This window comes from Podarcis filfolensis (assembly GCF_964270895.1).
Source record: "Podarcis filfolensis genome assembly, chromosome: 10".
NCBI classification, from domain to species: Eukaryota; Metazoa; Chordata; class Lepidosauria; order Squamata; family Lacertidae; genus Podarcis; species Podarcis filfolensis.
The window spans coordinates 70,535,194-70,553,789 of NC_139612.1; the positions used below are offsets into that span (position 1 = coordinate 70,535,194).

Consider the following 18,596-nt stretch of genomic DNA (forward strand, 5'->3'; position numbering starts at 1 on the left):
TATCTATCTATCTATCTATCATCTATCTACAGTATCTATCATCTATGTCTATGTTGGAAGCCAATCAGAGTGGCTGGGGCTACTCAGTCAGATGGACAGGGTATAATAATAATAATAATAATAATAATAATAATAATAATAATTAAAAAAAAAATTACTACTACGCTTACTGATCCCCTACTATCACCTGACCATGGCAAGAGGCGGCTGAAAAAGGAAGTTATAAAGAGGAGGAGCAGGTTCAAAGAGCGCTCTGGTCAAATTCCTTAAAAATATCAGGGCCTGTGGCCCCTGTAATGACATCTTCAGAAGGGAATGTGGCCCCTGGGCTGCCAAGGGCCTTCTTGCCCAAACTCGATGACTAATCGAAAGCCCCTGGCTTCTCCCCCTTTGCCTCCTTCTCCCCGCCCCGAATCCAGCTCAGATGTGCTCCCTGAAGGAAGAGTTTGACTCGCTGCAGGAGGTGAAAGATGTGGAGCTGGACCGCTTGGAGCGGGAGCTGCGGGAGGCCAACGAGGAGATCCACAGCCTGCGCTTGGACGCCGAGGAGGCGGCCGCCTTGCACGAGAACGAGGTGGCCGGGCTGCAGGAGGAGATCTGCCGCCTGAAAGCCGAGCTGGAGCGCGTGCAGAGGGTCCGGAACGAGTATGACATGGAGGTCACAGCCCTGCGGGCCGAGATCAACATGAAGCGGCCGGGCACCGGGGACAGCCAGCCTGCCCCAGAGATGTTGGTGGTGTCCCACTTTGACGACCGTCTTGCCTGCACCTCGGAAGAGGTGGCCAGGCTCCAAGGTACAGTCATGTCTCGGGTTACAGAGGCTTCGGGTTGCGCAATTTCAGGTTGCGCACCGCGCCGAACCTAGAAGTACTATGTGATAAGACTTTTAAGGTCCTAGATATGTAATAAATGTTCATAAATGTACCAAGCAAACACGTACATAAATATATAAAGCACATGTCTGAAAACCCCACAGAAAAAAAGTCCTGAACAAATTGACCTCAATTATTTCTCTGTAAGGTCAAAGTGGGAAATCTCCCCATTGTCTTTTTCCTTCACAAATCCTGTCTTAAGGGCACATTTAAGATATGAATAGGACGCGGGTGGCGCTGTGGGTTAAATTACAGAGCCTAGGGCTTGCCGATCAGAAGGTCGGCGGTTCAAATCCCCACAACGGGGTGAGCTCCCATTGCTCGGTCCCTGCTCCTGCCAACCTAGCAGTTCAAAAGCACGCAAAGTGCAAGTAGATAAATAGGTACCGCTCTGGCAGGAAGGTAAACGGTGTTTCCGTGCGCTGCTCATCCACGACTGGACCTAATGGTCAGGGGTACCTTTACCTTTACCTTTACCTTTACCTTTACCTTTACATGCAGCAACAGTGTTTTGTGTTGTGTAGACTCCTATGATGTAAGTCACGGGTCCCGCCTGTTCCCCTGCTCCCTAAAATATCCCTGCTTTGCTCATTTCTATATATAGGGTGCCTACCGGAACGGGTTACTTCCGGGTTTCAGCGCTTGTGCAGGCGCAGAAGCGCTAAATCGCACTTTGTGCAGAAGCGCCGAATCGCGACCCGCTTTGAAAGCAGCTGGTCTCTTGTGTGGCCTGGTCCTCTTCAGTGGAGCTCAGAAATATGTGCCCCGCTCTTCAGTAGGGCTGACCCCCAAGTGAATGTGCATAGGACCATGGTTGTGAGCAGGGCCGGATTGAGGTTTGATGAGGCCCTAAGCTACTGAAGGAAACGGGGCCCTTTCTATGTCCAGCTGTCCTTTGTCAACAACAAATGGTCGCTGTTTTTTGTGTTGAATAGATGCTATATGGTAATTGATGGACCTAATAGGTATCTCAAGCCATTTGCACATGTGGCCATGCAACCAGTCCATGCAGAATGTAAAGGTAAAGGTAAAGGGACCCCTGACCATTAGGTCCAGTCGTGGCCGACTCTGGGGTTGCGGCGCTCATCTCGCTTTACTGGCTGAAGGAGCCGGCGTACAGCTTCCGGGTCATGTGGCCAGCATGACTAAGCCGCTTCTGGTGAACCAGAGCAGCACACGGAAACGCCGTTTACCTTCCCGCCAGAGCGGTACCTATTTATCTACCTGCACTTTGACGTGCTTTCGAACTGCTAGGTTGGCAGGAGCAGGGACTGAGCAACGGGAGCTCACCCCGTCATGGAGATTCGAACCGCCGACCTTCTGATCAGCAACTCCTAGGCTCTTTGGTTTAACCCACAGCGCCACCCACGTCCCATGACCCTATATATAGAAAGGAGCAAACCAGTGATATTTTAGGGAGCAGGCTAGCAGGTGGGGCCCATGACTTACATCATAGGAGCCTACACAACACAAAACACTCTTGCTGTATGTAGGTTTTATTTTATTTGTTTTTTATTTTATATTTTGGAAATGTACATCCAGGTTTTTCCCCCTTTAATTATTTTGGGGCCCCCAAGAGAGTGGGGCCCTAGGCTATAGCTTGTTTAGCTTATACGTAAATCCAGCACTGGTTATGAGCATATTGGCCTGTTGACTGGGTCTGATAGCAATTGTTGGGGGTTTCCAAAGCGGCATTTATTGTGCGACTGGTGCTCATCATACTTGGTGCTCATCATACTGTGTTCAGTTGACATTCTTGACACCGAAACCCTAGCCTGCATTTCCTTCCCATTTAATATGTTTTTGGTTTTTTCCCTTCCTGGGGAGAACCAGTAAGTAAAAAAATGAGCAAATGACTTATTTCCAAATTAAACACCCTTAAGGCTCACCCTCACTTTCACCACGAGCTTTCCCTGTTGTTCCATGGCTGTGCCTTGCGAAAATTCGGCCTCACCGTCTGACTCAGATCTTATCGGATGCACAGAAAATCCGAAGAGAGGTTTTGCTTAACCGGGCATCAATTCAGCATGGGAAATTGGATTTTTGCAAGGCACAGCCACGGAACCATGAGAAAAAGGTCTCGGACCTGGCAGGGAAATAATCGGTATCCAATGCAGAAAGTCCACAGTTTACGCGCATTTAACTTGGGTTAAACCACAGAGCCTAGGACGTGCTGATCAGAAGGTTGGCGGTTTGAATCCCCACGACGGGGTGAGCTCCCGTTGCTCTGTCCCTGCTCCTGCCAACCTAGCAGTTCAAAAGCACATCAAAGTGCAAGTAGATAAATAGGTACCGCTCCGGCGGGAAGGTAAACGGCGTTTCCATGCGCTGCTGTGGTTCGCCAGAAGCGGCTTAGTCCTGCTGGCCACATAACCCAGAACCTGTACGCCGGTTCCCTCGGCCAGTAAAGCGAGATGAGTGCTGCAACCCCAGAGTCGGCCACGACTGGACCTAATGGTCAAGGGTCCCTTTACCTTTTTAAGTTAGTGGAAAGGGGACGCGGGTGGTGCTGTGGTCTAAACCACTGAGCCTCTTGGGCTTGCTGATCAAAAGGTTGGTGGTTCGAATCCCGGTGATGGGGTGGGCTCCCGTTGCTCGGTCCCTGCTCCTGCCAACCTAGCAGTTCAGAAGTACGTCAAGTGCAAGTAGATAAATAGGTACCACTCTAGCGGGAAGGTAAATGGTGTTTCTGTGTGCTGCTCTGGTTCGACAGAAGCGGCTTAGTCATGCTGGCCACATGACCCGGAAGCTGTACGCCGGCTCCCTTGGCTGATAAAGCGAGATGAGCGCTGCAACCCCAGAGTTGTCCGTGACTGGACCTAATGGTCAGGGGTCCCTTTACCTTTACCTTTACCTAACATTTGCACACATTCTGTTTTATGCACTTGGCAGAAAACTTTTTAAAAATAAGAAGGGAGTGGAAGGAGGGCGGGCATCCAGGAAAAAAAGACTTTGGCAATCTTACCCACCAAAGCTTGAATCAGATGGAATAATCCTCCTGACAATGCACTGCTCGGCCGCGGCAAATGATGTTTCATCCCGGTGTTTTGCAGAGGATCTCCGGACGCTGAGAATTCAGTACCAGGAACTGACCAACGAGTACCAAATCCTGCAGGAGAGCAACAAGATCATGGTCAACCAGCTGGAGAGACTGGAGGCCCTGAAATACAGGTGAGTCTCCATGTCCCGGGATTGCGCATGGCGGCCAATGGCTTGTGGCAGGACCCCGAGGGGCCGGAACATTTTATTCGATTGCGTTTGTATTCCATCTTTCCTGCAAGGAGCTCAAGGTGGCCTGCCTTGTTCTCCTCTCTCCCAGCTCGATCCGCACAACACTGTGAGGTAGGTTTGGCTGAGAGACTATGACCGGTCCGAGGCCACCCAGTCAGCTTTATGACTGAGCGGGGATTTAAACCCTCGTCTCCCATGTCCTAACCCGGTACGCTGTCTACTAAACCACACTGACTCTCTTGCCTTTCCAAATATCAGCTTTAAAGCAAGGATTTTTTGCCGGGAGCAAAGTGGGAGTGGGAAAGAGTTAAAGTCCCTCCTCAGCCCTGCTGCGCTTCTAATCAATAACCTTGCTGACGTAGTTGCATACATACCGTATTTTTCGCTCTATAGGACACACTCTTTCCCCTCCAAAAATTAAGGGGAAATGTGTGTGCATCCTATGGAGCGAATGCAGGCTCCTTGGCTTCAGCGAAAGCAACGCGAAGCCTCCGAAGCGCAGAGGGAGAGCTCACCCCGCCTCCGGAGGCTTAGCGTTGCTTTCGCTGAAGCCTGGAGAGTGAGAGGCGTTGGTGTACACTGACCCCTCTTGCTCTCCATGCTTCAGGGATAGCCGCCTGAAGCCTTCGGAGTGCAGCACGAGTTCCCACTGCGCTCCGCAGGCTTCAGGTTCCTTTGCTGGAGCCAGGAAAGCAAGACTCTCCTGGCTTCAGCAAAAGGAACCCGAAGCCTGCGGAGCACAGCGGGAACTCGCGCTGCGCTCCAAAGGCTTCAGGGATAGCAGCGCGCAGCCCCTCCGGCAGGGAGAGGCTGCAAATTGCTATGGCTTCTTTACCCCTGCGCAGCCTCTCCCGGCTGGAGAGGTTGCACACAGCTAAGGAGGAAGCCAAGACAGCCAGCGGGATGGATCCTGCTCACTGTCTTGGCTTCTTTGCTCTTTGGGGCTGTGGGGGGGGGGCGGGCTCCCCCTGGCAGCCCCAGCAGCTCTGGGAGAAGCTGAATAAGATTTTTTTTTCTTGATTTCCCCCTCTAAAAACAAGGTGCGCCCTATGGTCCCGTGCGCCTTATGGAGCGAAAAATACGGTAAATATTGGTCTGACCGTTCTTTTTATTTCCTCTGACATATGATACCTAGGAGAAAGGATTCTGTTGTTTTTTTTCCAAATGAGAATCTAAACATCTTTTTCAGTTCATTATAGATATTTTCCCAGAATCCCAGTATCTCTTTGCACTCCGACCACATATATAGAATTCTGTTCTCATTCTGAAGCAAAGTTCTTAACCCGAGGTACTATTTCTGGGTTAGCGGAGTCTGTAACCTGAAGCGTCTGTAACCCGAGGTACCACTGTATCTCCCTCTCAGTCCTTTCCCTCCGAACAGAGCAAGGAGCAAGTCAGACGACTCTCCCTCCCTCGACTCGGACTCCGAGGGGAGCACGGACCACCCCCCGTCCATCAACGGGCGGGCCACGCCCCACGCCAGCGGCAGCGTCTCCTTCAAGTCCGTGGAGATGGCGGGCACGGCCAGCGAGGGAGACGAGGAGGAGAAGCTGTCGAAACCGGAGAGCGAGGCTGACCTGCGCTACCAGGTGAGGAGGGAGGAGAGCGAAGCAGATCCGGACCAGGTGCAGGTATGGGGAGAGGTTTTTAAATGGTGTGTAATGTATAATTTATTAAAGAAGAAAAAGAGCTCTTTTACATTCTTAAGGCAGCCAGAAAAAGCTGTCTCCTCCAATCAGGGGTTTTCCAGATATTTCAGATATTTCCAGCTGGTCTTGCCACCTGGGGCTGATGGGATCTGCAGCCTAATAATAATAATAATAATAATAATAATAATAACAACAACAACAACAATTTATTATTTATACCCCGCCCATCTGGCTGAGTTTCTCCAGCCACTCTGGGCGGCTCCCATTCAAGTATTAAAAACAGAACAGCATTAAATATTAAAAACTTCCCTAAACAGGGCTGCCTTCAGATGTCTTTTAAAGATAGGATAGCTGCTTATTTCCTTCACATCTGAAGGGAGGGTGTTCTACAGGGCAGTCTGGTAAAAGTCTGGTAGTTTTTCTCTTTGACATCTGATGGGAGGGTGTTCCACAGGGCAGGCGCCACTACCGAGAAGGCCCTCTGCCTGGTTCCCTGTAACTTGGCTTCTCGCAGTGAGGGAAATGCCAGAAGGCCCTTGGAGCTGGACCTCAGTGTCCGGGCAGAACGATGGGTGTGGAGACACTCCGTCAGGTATACTGGACCGAGGCTGTGTAGGGCTTTCAAGGTCAGCACCAACACTTTGAATTGTGCTCGGAAACGTACTGGGAGCCAATGCAGATCTCTCAGGACCGGTGTTATATGATCCCGGCGGCCGCTCCCAGTCACCAGTTTAGCTGCCGCATTTTGGATTAATTGCAGTTTCCGGGTCACCTTCAAAGGTAGCCCCACGCAGAGTGCATTGCAGTAGTCCAAGCGGGAGATAACTAGAGCATGCACCACTCTGGCGAGACAGTCTGCAGGCAGGTAGGGTCTCATCCTGCGTATCAGATGGAGCTGGTAGACAGCCGCCCTGGACACAGAATTAACCTGCGCCTCCATGGACAGCTATGAGTCCAAAATGACTCCCAGGCTGCACACCTGCTCCTTCAGGGGCACAGTGACCTCATTCAGGACCAGGGAGTCCTCCACACCAGCCCGCCTCCTGTCCCCCCAAAACAGTACTTCTGTCTTGTCAGGATTCAACCTCAATCTGTTAGCTGCCATCCATCCTCCAAGTTCCTCCAGACACTCACACAGGACCTTTACTGGTTCCAATTTAAAAGAGAGGAAGAGCTGGGTATCACTCACATAATGGAGAACACCAGCCCAAACCCCCTGATGATCTCTCCCAGCGACTTCGTATAGATATTAAAAAGCATGGGGGAGAGGACGGAACCCTGAGGCACCCCACAAGTGAGAGCCCAGGGGTCTGAACACTCATCCCCCAACCCCACTTTCTGGACACGGCCCAGGAAGGCTCCCCTAGGTCAGAGAAGGCCGGTAACCCTCCCTGCAGGTCAGAAACAACGAGGCACGGAGTTTTTGGATGTTGGGCACAGCTTGACCCTCTTGCCCTCTGTGCCCCTCTTCTTGCCCTGGCAGAGCGACCAAGCCCCACGCAGCCAGCGCAGGACGGAAGACAAGGACCATCTCGACCTCCCGGAGTGGGCAAGGAGAGCGGCAGAGCGGAAGGCGGGAGAGGCGGCAAGAGCAGGGAGGGAAGACGGAAGTGAGGTAGGCACGATGTGTAGGAACAGGTGCTGATCAGGAGTTTGGTGGGAAATCCACGTGCTTCAGCTCTGCGTTAGCAATACGGTGGCCTTCCTTACAGGGTGGTTGTAAAGGGTCCAGTAAAATATGCATGCAAACTGCAGGAGCCTGGGCTTGGTTGTTGTTGTTGTTTAGTCGTTTAGTCATGTCCACCTCTTCGTGGCCCCCTGGACCAGACCACGCCAGGCCCTCCTGTCTTCCACTGCCTCCCGCAGTTTGGTCAAACTCATGCTGGTAGCTTCGAGAACACTGTCCCACCATCTCGTCCTCTGTCATCCCCTTCTCCTTGTGCCCTCCATCTTTCCCAACATCAGGGTCTTTTCCAGGGAGTCTTCTCTTCTCATGAGGTGGCCAAAGTCTTGGAGCCTCAGCTTCAGGATCTGTCCTTCCAGTGAGCACTCAGGGCTGATTTCCTTAAGAATGGATAGGTTTGATCTTCTTGCAGTTCATGGGACTCTCGAGAGTCTCCTCCTGCACCAGAATCCAAAAGCATCCATTCTTCGGCGATCAGCCTTCTTTATGGTCCAGCTCTCACTTCCATATATCACTACTGGGAAAACCAGAGCTTGAACTATACGGACCTTTGTCGGCAAGGTGATGTCTCTGCTTTTTAGGATGCTGTCTAGGTTTCTCATTGCTTTTCTCCCAAGAAGCAAGCGTCTTTTAATTTCGTGACTGCTTGGGCTTGGTAGCCAAGTATTAAGTTTTCACCCGCCAGCTTCCAGGTCCAGTCCAGCCGCAGACTGGTGTCACAATATTGTATACATTTATTAATATGGATCTTCTTTGGAGAAGCACACGCTGCTCTTAGGGTGACCTGCAAACCGGATCGCTTGCAGGGAGATTAGACCACGGTTGGCTATTTAATGGGCACTCGTTCTGGGGAAGCTAGATGATGTGATGTCAAAGCAAGGGCCAGTCCACACTGTCCAGTGTGCTCTCCCATCACTTTCCTTACCGCCATCAGTCTCCTTTCTTGTAACTTGGAAGCCACGGGTTCGAGTCCTGCCCTCCGGAGCAGGAGAAAACAAGCTTGTTCCTTCTTCCATGAGATATTTGAAGATGGCTCCCATATCTCCTCTCAGTCTCCTCTTTTCCAGGCTAAACATACCCAGCTCCTTCAATGGTTCCTCATCAGGCTTAGTTTCCAGGCCCTTGATCATCTTGGCTGCCCTCCTCTGCACACCTCCCAGCTTGTCAACACCTTTCATAAATTGTGGTCTGGACACAGTATCCCAGGTTTGGTCTGACCAAGGCAGAATAGAGTGGGACTATGACTTCCCTTGATCTGCACACGATACTTTTGTTGACGCAGCCTAGAATAGTGTTAGCTTTTTTTGCTGCTGCATCCCACACTATGCGGGGCTGCGCTTGAGACCAACCCAGAAACTCCAGCGGGTGCAGAATGCCGCGGCGAGGCTCCTTACGGGGTCCTTGCCGCGGGATCACATTCATCCAGTGCTTTACCAACTGCACTGGCTCCCGGTGGAGTACAGGATCAGGTTTAAGGTGCTGGTTTTAAGCCCTATACGACCTGGGACCCTCGTACCTACAGGACCGCCTCTCCTGGTATGCTCCACGGAGGACCTCAAGGTCCACAAACAACAACACTTTGGAGGTCCCGAGCCTCAAGGAGGTTAGACTGGTCTCAACTAGGGCCAGGGCCTTTTCAGCACTGGCCCCGACTTGGTGGAACGCTCTGTCCCAAGAGACTAGGGCCCTGCGGGACTTGACATATTTCTGCAGGGCCTGCAAGACAGAGCTGTTCCGCCTGGCCTTTGGTTTGGACTCAGTCTGACCCTTATGTTTCCCCTCCCCTTACGGTTTTGTTCTATGGGCTACTTTTAAAATGAGGCTGCATTTTAAATTGCATTTTAACCTATATTTTAAATTGGTCCCCCCCCCCTTTTCCACCTATTATGTTTTTACTGTGATTTTATTGGTGTTAGCAGCCCTGAGCCTGGCTCTGGCCAGGGAGGGCGGGGTATAAATAAAAGTTATTATTATTATTAAGACACACACACCCCACTACGGTAACTGTACACCTGAATCTGAGGGGTTGCATCTGCAGAGCCTGGTCCTATACAGGGAACTGCCGCACCAACCTCAGTCCGGCCCTGACCTCTCTGCCTTATTTTTGACCCCCAGTCCAGGGGAGTAGCACTGCCTGTCAGATTTCCCCTCCTTCTTCACTCCAGGACTTCTGCCTGCCAAACGTAGCAAAGGGGAAGAGGATGGGGATGAAACTAGAATCAATTGGCTGTGCTTTGCCTTCCAAAGGCAAAGTCTCCTTTCAGGATTGGACCCTGATTGATAAAATACACACGAGGCTTGGCCAGCAAGACTCTGGGAGGAAGTGTCAATAATAATCTGTCACATCCTGGCCCAGGTCCCTTTTATTAACAAAAGAACTTTTAACAAGCGCTTGTAAGATCCAGTCAGATTTCCCCTGAGCATTTCGAAAAAACCACATGGGACAAAGTTAGATCAGAGAAATCCTTTTAACTACAAAGAACTAATTTGAGCATGCGTGCATGTTCAGGCTAAATAAAACAGGAATCAAGGAGGAATGCATTTAGCAAACCCTGGAGGTCATAAACAGGCGGTAAACAGGAAAGGAAAGGGCAGGCAAGGAAACAAAAGATAGTATTTGCCATCTCCTTGTGAATTCTCTTCCTGGCCCTTAAAATCTACCTAAAGATTAACAAAATCTACATCAAAGCTACCTCCTTATCTTATGTACTGAGGATGTCCGGTGAAGCAACTGGTCTGCGTTTTAGAATGCTTATACGTGCCTGTCAGGCAGAGAAAATGGGCAGTAGAGAAAATGGGGCAGAGAAGCAGAGGCTTGTGGGATTTGATCAGGAATTATTGCCAATGATTCAATCCCACTCAAGCAATGCTTTCATTGCTGACGCAATGGCTTGCTCCATTTTTCATAATTCCTCATAGCAGTCCCACCTGACCACCACATCGTGCCTAGCCAGTGGCTCTGGCGCCACCTGCTGTTGGTCTCCGTGCCTCCTGCCCTACCCAGTCCCACCAGCTGCTCCTGGATCCCACTAAGACCCCATGTGTCGGAAAGGTACGCGAAGGGATGCCCGGCTTGTCCGCTGACGCTCTGCTCTTCCTTCTTCTCTGGCAGCACGACCAAACCCAGGACATCCTGCGAGAGATGGAGAGTAAGTGTTGGCTCAGCCAGAACGAACGGGAGCAGCTGCACGAGGAATTGCGGATGTGCAAGGAAGAGATTGAGAGACTTAACGGCACCATCCCCATCGGAGGACGGGTAAATCCTCAGAGGTGTTTGGGCACATGTGTGTGCGTGTGTATGTGTGTGACGGGTTGCTCTGCTCGGTCCAGTGGGGAGCTGGGGGCTGGAGCAACCCTTTCCCTTAAGTAGGGGTGATTGATTAATTGATTGACTGATTGCATTTCTATGCCGCTTTCCGTTCAAATGAATCCCAAAGTGGTTTACAAGCAACAAACAGCAATAGCATGAACACCACAAGTACAGCATGAATCAGATAATCACGGGAAATAAGGTTCAAGTTTGAATTTTGGGGGCAAAACCTTTCTGAAACGCAGCGGTCCTCTCCAGACAGGATTTTAAGAACCAGCCGCCTCAGTGTCTCCACAGGGACATATTAATCGTTTTATTTGTTTATTTCATAAATAAATTTATGCACCGTTTGATTGGGGGTGGGGGTGAGGAGAGACATACCTCAATGCGGTTTACAAAGAGAAGGGAAAAATAAAATTAGCGGTAACAGCAATTCTTTGAAATGTTCAAAAGGTAAAACCAGCAAGAAATTGAAGGCAGGTTAAATCGCACATCTGTGTTCTGCATGTCTGGGTATAGGTAAAGGGACCCCTGACCATTAGGTCCAGTCGTGGCCGACTCTGGGGTTGTGGCGCTCATCTCGCTTTACTGGCTGAGGGAGCCGGCGTACAGCTTCCGGGTCATGTGGCCAGCAGGACTAAGCCGCTTCTGGCGAACCAGAGCAGCGCATGGAAACGCCGTTTACCTTCCCGCCGGAGTGGTACCTATTTATCTGCTTGCACTTTGACGTGCTTTCGAACTGCTAGGTTGGCAGGAGCAGGGACCGAGCAACGGGAGCTCACCCCATCGTCGTGGGGATTCAAACTGCCGACCTTCTGATTGGCAAGCCCTAGGCTCTGTGGTTTAACCCACACCGCCACCCGTGTCTGGGTAGGCTTGACCAAACAGAAATGTTTTTAGCAGGCGCTAAGAAATATACAGGGAAGGCACCTGCCTGATGTCATTGGGCAGGGAGTTCGAAAGCGTGGGTGGCGTCGCACAGAAAGATTGATTTCTTACAAATGCGGAACAGGTATCACACGGCACGTATAGCAGCGCCAGATACTACGTGGGGATCTGTTGTCGGTGCACTTTTGGTGGTGCTGTGCCCACAAACGCCAGACGACAGGGTTTGGGAGACACAGCAATTCCTGCACAACGTCTCGTGTGGTTGCTTTTTTAAACACACACATTGACTGACTCCAATTCCAGCACAATCGCAATTCTGAGCATTCCCCTTTCCCGGTGGGTGGTAGGAATTCTGTGTAGCCAGCTCCTTCCCAGACCCCCAAATTTTTCGGTGCAGAGTCATGGCACGTAGGCGGCTCTGAAGCAGGATCCGGGCCCGAAATTTCAGACCCCTGTCCCACACGGGCAGCCGAGACACCCTGTGGCCTAACTTCTTTCTCTCTCTCTCTCTCCCCTCTCTCTTTCTCTCGTCCCCTGCCTCGGCTCATCTCCCCTCCGTGGTGTTTGTGGCATCCTCTCCGCCCTCCATCCCATGCTCTCCCTCCCCACACCGCCCCCCGGAACCCCACAGGTCCCCCACGCGCCTGACCCTCCCGCCATCATCTCCCTCCCTCTCATAGGACTGGTTATCATAGTAGCCCTGCTTTGGTGCTGGCGGGCTGAGATGTCTTCCTAACGCCCCGAATCAGGTACTGGTATCGTCCGCTTGGTCTGCTAGGCTGCACTTGGCTTGCGTCTCCTGCATGAAGCAAGGGCACACATTCCCCGTCCCCAACATTGGGTTGCTTTGTCATTGTTGTCCCCCCCCTTGCAGTCACACCCATGCACCTGCCCTGCACCCCCCCCTCGCCTCCTTCCCCAACCCATCGCCTGCCGCACACCCTGTTCCCCCTTCACAAGAAATCATCTCCCCATGCTTGCGTTTCCTCCTCCGGTGAGGCAGAGCAGGAACAAACCAATTCCTATTTTTTAAAAAATAGACTTTGGGTTAGGGACGCCTTTCCAGAGGTTTTCCTGCGGGGGCTGACGGGAGCTCTAGATAGTGCCGGATTTAAAGGACCCCTGACCATTAGGTTCAGTCATGACTGACTCTGGGGTTGCGGCGCTCATCTCGCTTTATTGGCCAAGGGAGCCAGCGTACAGCTTCCGGGTCATGTGGCCAGCAGGACTAAGCCGCTTCTGGTGAACCAGAGCATTGCACGGAAACGCCGTTTACTTTCCCGCCAGAGCAGTACCTATTTATCTACTTGCACTTTGACGTGCTTTCGAACTGCTAGGTTGCCAGGAGCAGGGACCGAGCAACAGGAGCTCACTCTGTCATGGGGATTCGAACCGCTGACCTTCCGATCAGCAAGCCTAAGAGACTCGGTGGTTTAGACCACAGTGTCCCAAAATATTACTTTGATAAAATACATATTTTGTTATGTGCAAATGGCTTTCGATACCTATTAGGTCTATAAATTACAATCTAGCATACATTGAACACAAAAAACTGCGACCATTTGTTGTTGGCAAAGGACAGCTGGACATAGAAAGGGCCCCATTACTTTCAGTAGCTTAGGGCCTTATCAAACCGAAATCCGGCCCTGGCTCTAGGGCAGAAACATCTGGAAGGGTTAAGAGGCGCTTCCTACATCCTCCCTTTGAAAAACTCGGCAGCCCGGTTGCTCACCGGTTTGAGGATATAATGCCAATCCTGGCTGCCCATTACCGTATTTTTCGCTCCATAAGGCGCACTGGACCATAAGGCGCACCTAGTTTTTAGAGGGGGAAATCAGGAAAAAAATCTCCCCCCCCCCAGCTTCAAAGAGCGCACAGCCTGTCCGCTTCTCCCAGAGCTTCTGGGGCTGTCGGGGGAAGCCCGGGTTGCCCTCCCCCCAGCCCCAAAGAGCAAAGAAGCCAAGTGGGATCCAGCCTGCTTGCTTTCTTGGCTTCTGCCATAGCCGCGCGCAGCCTCTCCCGGCCGGAGGGGCTGCGTGCGGCTATGGCAATACCCCCACCTCCCGCAAAAGCCCACAGGAGCCGCGCACCCTTTAAGGCTGCCAGTCCCTTCTCCCTCATGGGGAAAAGCCCTCAAGAGCCATGCGGAGCTTGTGTGCGGCTCTTGGGGGCTTTTCCTGCCTGCCTCCCCCGTGCACTCGCTCCATAAGACGCACACACATTTCCCCTTACTTTTTAGGAGGGAAAAAGTGTGTCTTATGGAGCGAAAAATACGGTAGTTTCCCAGCTCGAAAGTGCTGCTTTTTGACCTATAAGCCTTAAACTGCTCAGGACTGCGATGCCTCAGGGAACGCCTCTAACCATATGAACCGACCTGGACCCTGAGATCATCCTCTGAGGCCCTTCTTCACCTGCCTCCATCACGAGAGGCCCAGAGGGTGGCAACACAAGATAGCTCAGTTGCTTAGAGCGTGGTTCTGATCACGCCAAGGTGGCAGGTTCGATTCCCGTATGGGGCAGCTGCATAGTCCTGCATTGCTTGGGGTTGGACTGGATGATCCTCACTGTCCCTTCCAACGCTACAATTCTGTGATTCTAACAGGGCCTTTTCTGCAGTGGCTCCCTGTTTGTGGAATGCTGTCCCCAGGAGAGGCTCCCCTGGCACCTTCATTTAAGCATAACGGCGACAATAATAATATTAACTAGGCGAAAACGTCCCTCATTTGGTTGATTCAATTTACATCCTATGCCCTTTTAAAATATATATTTGGGGGGGGCGTATTGGGTTGCTGTTTTTATTTTTATTAGGTATTTTGTGGTTTAATATCTTGATTTTATTCTGTGAAGCGCCCTGAGACCCACTCACCCCCCCTCCAGATATAGGGTGGTATATAAATTCAATTAACAACAACAACACTTTACAGTGGTACCTCGGGTTAAGTACTTAATTCGTTCCGGAGGTCCGTTCTTAACCTGAAACTGTTCTTAACCTGAAGCACCACTTTAGTGAATGGGGCCTCCTGCTGCCGCCGCGCCGCCGGAGCACAATTTCTGTTCTCATCCTGAAGCAAAGTTCTTAACCTGAAGCACTATTTCTGTGTTAGCGGAGTCTGTAACCTGAAGTGCATGTAAGCCAAGGTACCACTGTATTTATTTATATGCCGTCCATCTGACTGGGTTTCCCCAGCCACTCTGGGCAGCTCCCAGCAGTCAAAAACATTCCTCTTCAACCAGGCCTTTCTCTGGCTTTTGACAGAATCATAGAGTTGGGACCAACGAGGGTCATCTAGCTCAACCCCCTGCAATGCGGGAACCTTTTACCCAATGCGGGTCTCGAATCCGCAACCCTGGCATAGCTACGGACTGAGCTATACCAGCTTGTAACTACTGATGGCTTTCCAGAATAAGGGAGGGTGTTTTAACGTATTTCTCCCACCTGGTTTTAATGCATGTCTTTTTGTTCTTTTCTTTTTGTAAGTCGCTTTGAGTTGCCCTGGCAAAAAATAAAAATAAAAAAAATAGGGTGGCTAATACATTTACTAAATAAATAAATAACTGACCTACCAGCTCAGAAATAAATAGATAGATAGACAGATAGATAGATAGATGTCTGAGCTACCAGCTCAGAAATAGATAGATAAATAAATAAATAAATAATTAAATAAATGAATGAATGAATGAGCTACCAGCTCAGAAATAAATAAATATGTAAAGGTAAAGGGACCCCTGACCGTTAGGTCCACTTGCGGACGACTCTGGGGTTGCGGAGCTCCTCTCGCTTTACTGGCCGAGGGAGCCGGCATACAGCTTCCGGGTCATGTGGCCAGCATGACTAAGCTGCTTCTGGCGAACCAGAGCAGCGCACGGAAACGCCGTTTACCTTTCTGCTGGAGCGGTACCTATTTATCTACTTGCACTTTGACGTGCAGGGACCGAGCAATGGGAGCTCGCCCCGTCACGGGGGATTCGAACCGCCGACCTTCTGATTGACCTTCTGATCAGCAAGCCCTAGGCTCTGTGGTTTAACCCACAGCGCCACCAGGGTCCCTAAATAAATAGATAGATAGATAAATAAATAAATAGATAAATGACTGAGCTACCAGCTCAGAAATAAATAAATAGATAGATAGATAGATAGATAGATAGATAGATAGATAGATGGCTGAGCTACCAGCCTTCCTAGGAATCACCTTCATAAGAACGTAAAAGTCTACAGGATCAATCCAATGGCCCTTTAGTCCAGCACCCTGTTCTCACGACAGCCAACCAGATGTCTGGCGGCGACCCAGCAAGCGGGATTCGAACACGAGCCCCCCGCCCCCCCGCGTGCCGAAAGCGCGGGTTGCAATGCACGCCTGCGGGTGTCCGTGTGGTTCAATTAACCCTAGTGCATGGAGCGGGGTTGGAGCCAGGTGGGTGGGTTTTAAGGCTCCCTTGCTGACCCCCCCTTTCTCCTTCTCCTCCTCCCCTGCAGGTCCCAGCTGGAGGGATGAAGCCTCTTGCTCTCTTCGCCGTCCTTGCCGGGGGCCTCCTCCTCTACCCCTGCGTAAAGAGATACACCAGCAGCTGGACGCCGCCCTAAGGAGCCTGCACACCTGGACACCCACCCCTCGAAGAGGGGGCCCCTTGCGCCACGTACCCCTCCCCACCCCAACTCTGTGAGGACTGAGCACCTGTCCCCCCCCCACCGCCCCCCATTAACCCAACCGCTGCTCGGAAGGCCGGTCTCGCCATCAGCCACGCCAAGCGAACCTTCACCCATCATCAGTTATCCATTCCCCTTCCTTCCCTGCTTCTGCTGAGGATGAACCAAGGTGGGGTTTTTTGGGGGGGGGGTCTTGCAACCGGGCTTCCAGCTTCCCACCTGCCCTGCCCCCTCCCCTGCCGCCAGGGACCTCTGGGGTGCAGTCCTCGCTCTCCCCATCAGTGGTCCCAACCTGGAGGAGCCCAGGCGTTGGCTGGGAGGGAAGAGAGATGGGGATTATGAGTCCGTCTCACCTCCTGGTGGCCCCCCCTGGAAAAAGCAGGACCTGGGGACCCCATGGTACCTCTCCCCTCTTTTACCCCCCTCCCCGGCTCTTCTGTGCCAGTCCAAGGGGGCAACCGAGAGCAATACCTGCCCTCTGGGTGGCTGACCTCTGCAATAACCGGAAGGGACCTGATGCGCTTTCCCAGCAGGAAAGATTGGCAGCCAGGGTCGGGATGAAGAGGTGTGGGGAGCTGGGGGGGGCATTTTCCTCTAGGCAATATTTAAAATCTGTTTCAACACACTGTGAACAGGAAGCAACTTCCGGAGGGGCCCGGAGCAGAACGGATCGACCTGTGAATTTCTTTCATTCTCCTCTCCATCAGTGATAACCTTTCTCGCTTATCCCCAACCCGGGCCGGATCCTGAATCTATGCATTCCACCCTAGCTCCGTCCCCCTCCTCTTTCTCCATTGTGGTCTCGTCCCACAGCTGTGCACCATTTCCTCCTGGCCCTAGGAACGCTCACAGAGTTTGTGTGTGTGTGTGTGTGTGTGTGTGTGTGTATGTGTGTGTCCCTCTTTGCACCTTCGACGCAGGCATGATGGTTCAGGGACCACTGGGATGCAGAGGGGTCCCTTAAGGCCTGTTTGGGTCCCCCGGGACTGTCCTCGTCCGACAGCGCTTCCAGCAATCGAGGCCCCACCCAGGTAGCAACGGGTGGGGGAGCCACAGCATGTGGACTGTAGCACAGCCCTCCGGGATCCGGGGCGCCAAATCCTTGCCCTGCATGTTTCGTGGGCACCCGTCCTCCGTCACCTCACAGTCTGTCACCCCCTCCTCACCTCTTCCACGTCTCATTCATCGAGCTCTGCTCCCGACTTCTGTCCAAGAAGGGGGCCACCCCCGAAAAGCCGCTGGAGACCGCCTGCAGATCTTTCTCTTTCGTCTTTGTTCTATGTTGTAACTCAGTAACAAAAGGAAATGGGAAAACAAAGACCTTTCTAAATACATGAGGCTTGGCTCTCTTCTGTCCTGGTTGCGTTTTTCCGCGTGAAGGCAGTGTGGGAATGTTCAGGGTGGCAGGAGAGGATATAATGGTAAAGGGACCCCTGACCGGTCCAGTCGGTCCAGTCGTGGCCGACTCTGGGGTTGCGGCGCTCATCTTGCTTTATTGGCCGAGGGAGCTGGCGTACAGCTTCCGGGTCATGTGGCCAGCATGACTAAGCCGCTTCTGGTGAACCAGAGCAGCGCACGGAAATGCCATTTACCTTCCCGCCAGAGTGGTACCTATTTATCTACTTGAACTTTGACGTGCTTTCGAACTGCTAGGTTGGCAGGAGCAGGGACCGAGCAACGGGAGCTCACCCCGTCGTCGCGGGGATTCGAACCGCCAACAAGTCCTAGGCTCTGTGGTTTAACCCACAGTGCCACCCACATCCCTTTGAATAAACCTATACAGATTTATTATTGGCTCTCCTTATATTCTTATGCATTGCAGGCGTTAACGAGGATTTTCTCGCTTCTGGGGATCACACTTGACCAGGCCTTGCTTGGGCAGCATGGGAAAAAAACCCTGGGGCCTTCGAGGAGTGGCAGAGAAGCGCCAACGGCTGCAATGTGTCTGGGTCTCAAATGAGCTGGCAGGCTCCGAAAGGTCCACGTGAGTCACAGGTCTATAATTGCTGTCCCAGGTGGCTGGAGGAATGAGATGGGTACCCGCCAGTGGTGCCCGCTGGGATGGCCGCAGCTCAGAACGCTCACCCAGCTCCCAGCCTATTCCTCAGTCTCCCCCTCACAAGAGGCGAAGGGGCTACTGCTTCTCTCTAGCGCATGACCTGCTTCAGAGCGTCTGGAGCACAAACTGTTCTTGGGGGCTGCGCATGCTGTGTCTTACTCACAAGTCCCTTTTTGAGGCCAGGTGCTCTGGGATAGAACCTCATCGGCTATATCGAGCGAGGAGCGTGGCCTCTGGCCAGCCCATCGCCCTAGCCAG

At 51.9% G+C, this 18,596-nt stretch overlaps 1 protein-coding gene across 7 annotated transcripts in view; it reads left to right on the plus strand.

Moving 5' to 3' along the window:
• Positions 1–17,611, plus strand: part of CCDC136 (coiled-coil domain containing 136) — a 45,269-nt gene extending 27,658 nt beyond the window's left edge. For 4 of the 7 annotated variants that reach the window (XM_083572970.1, XM_083572968.1, XM_083572966.1 and 1 more), the window contains 6 exons: positions 420–794; positions 3,926–4,043; positions 5,467–5,692; positions 7,236–7,367; positions 10,549–10,692; positions 16,109–17,611. In XM_083572970.1, coding sequence (XP_083429096.1) covers positions 420–794; positions 3,926–4,043; positions 5,467–5,692; positions 7,236–7,367; positions 10,549–10,692; positions 16,109–16,216 — 1,103 coding nt within the window. In that variant the 3' untranslated portion in view covers positions 16,217–17,611. Of the gene's footprint in view, positions 1–419; positions 795–3,925; positions 4,044–5,466; positions 5,693–7,235; positions 7,368–10,548; positions 10,693–12,265; positions 12,384–16,108 lie in introns of all 7 variants that reach the window. The other 3 variants (XM_083572971.1, XM_083572969.1, XM_083572967.1) reach the window with 2 other exon arrangements.
• Positions 17,612–18,596: the final 985 nt, after the last annotated feature.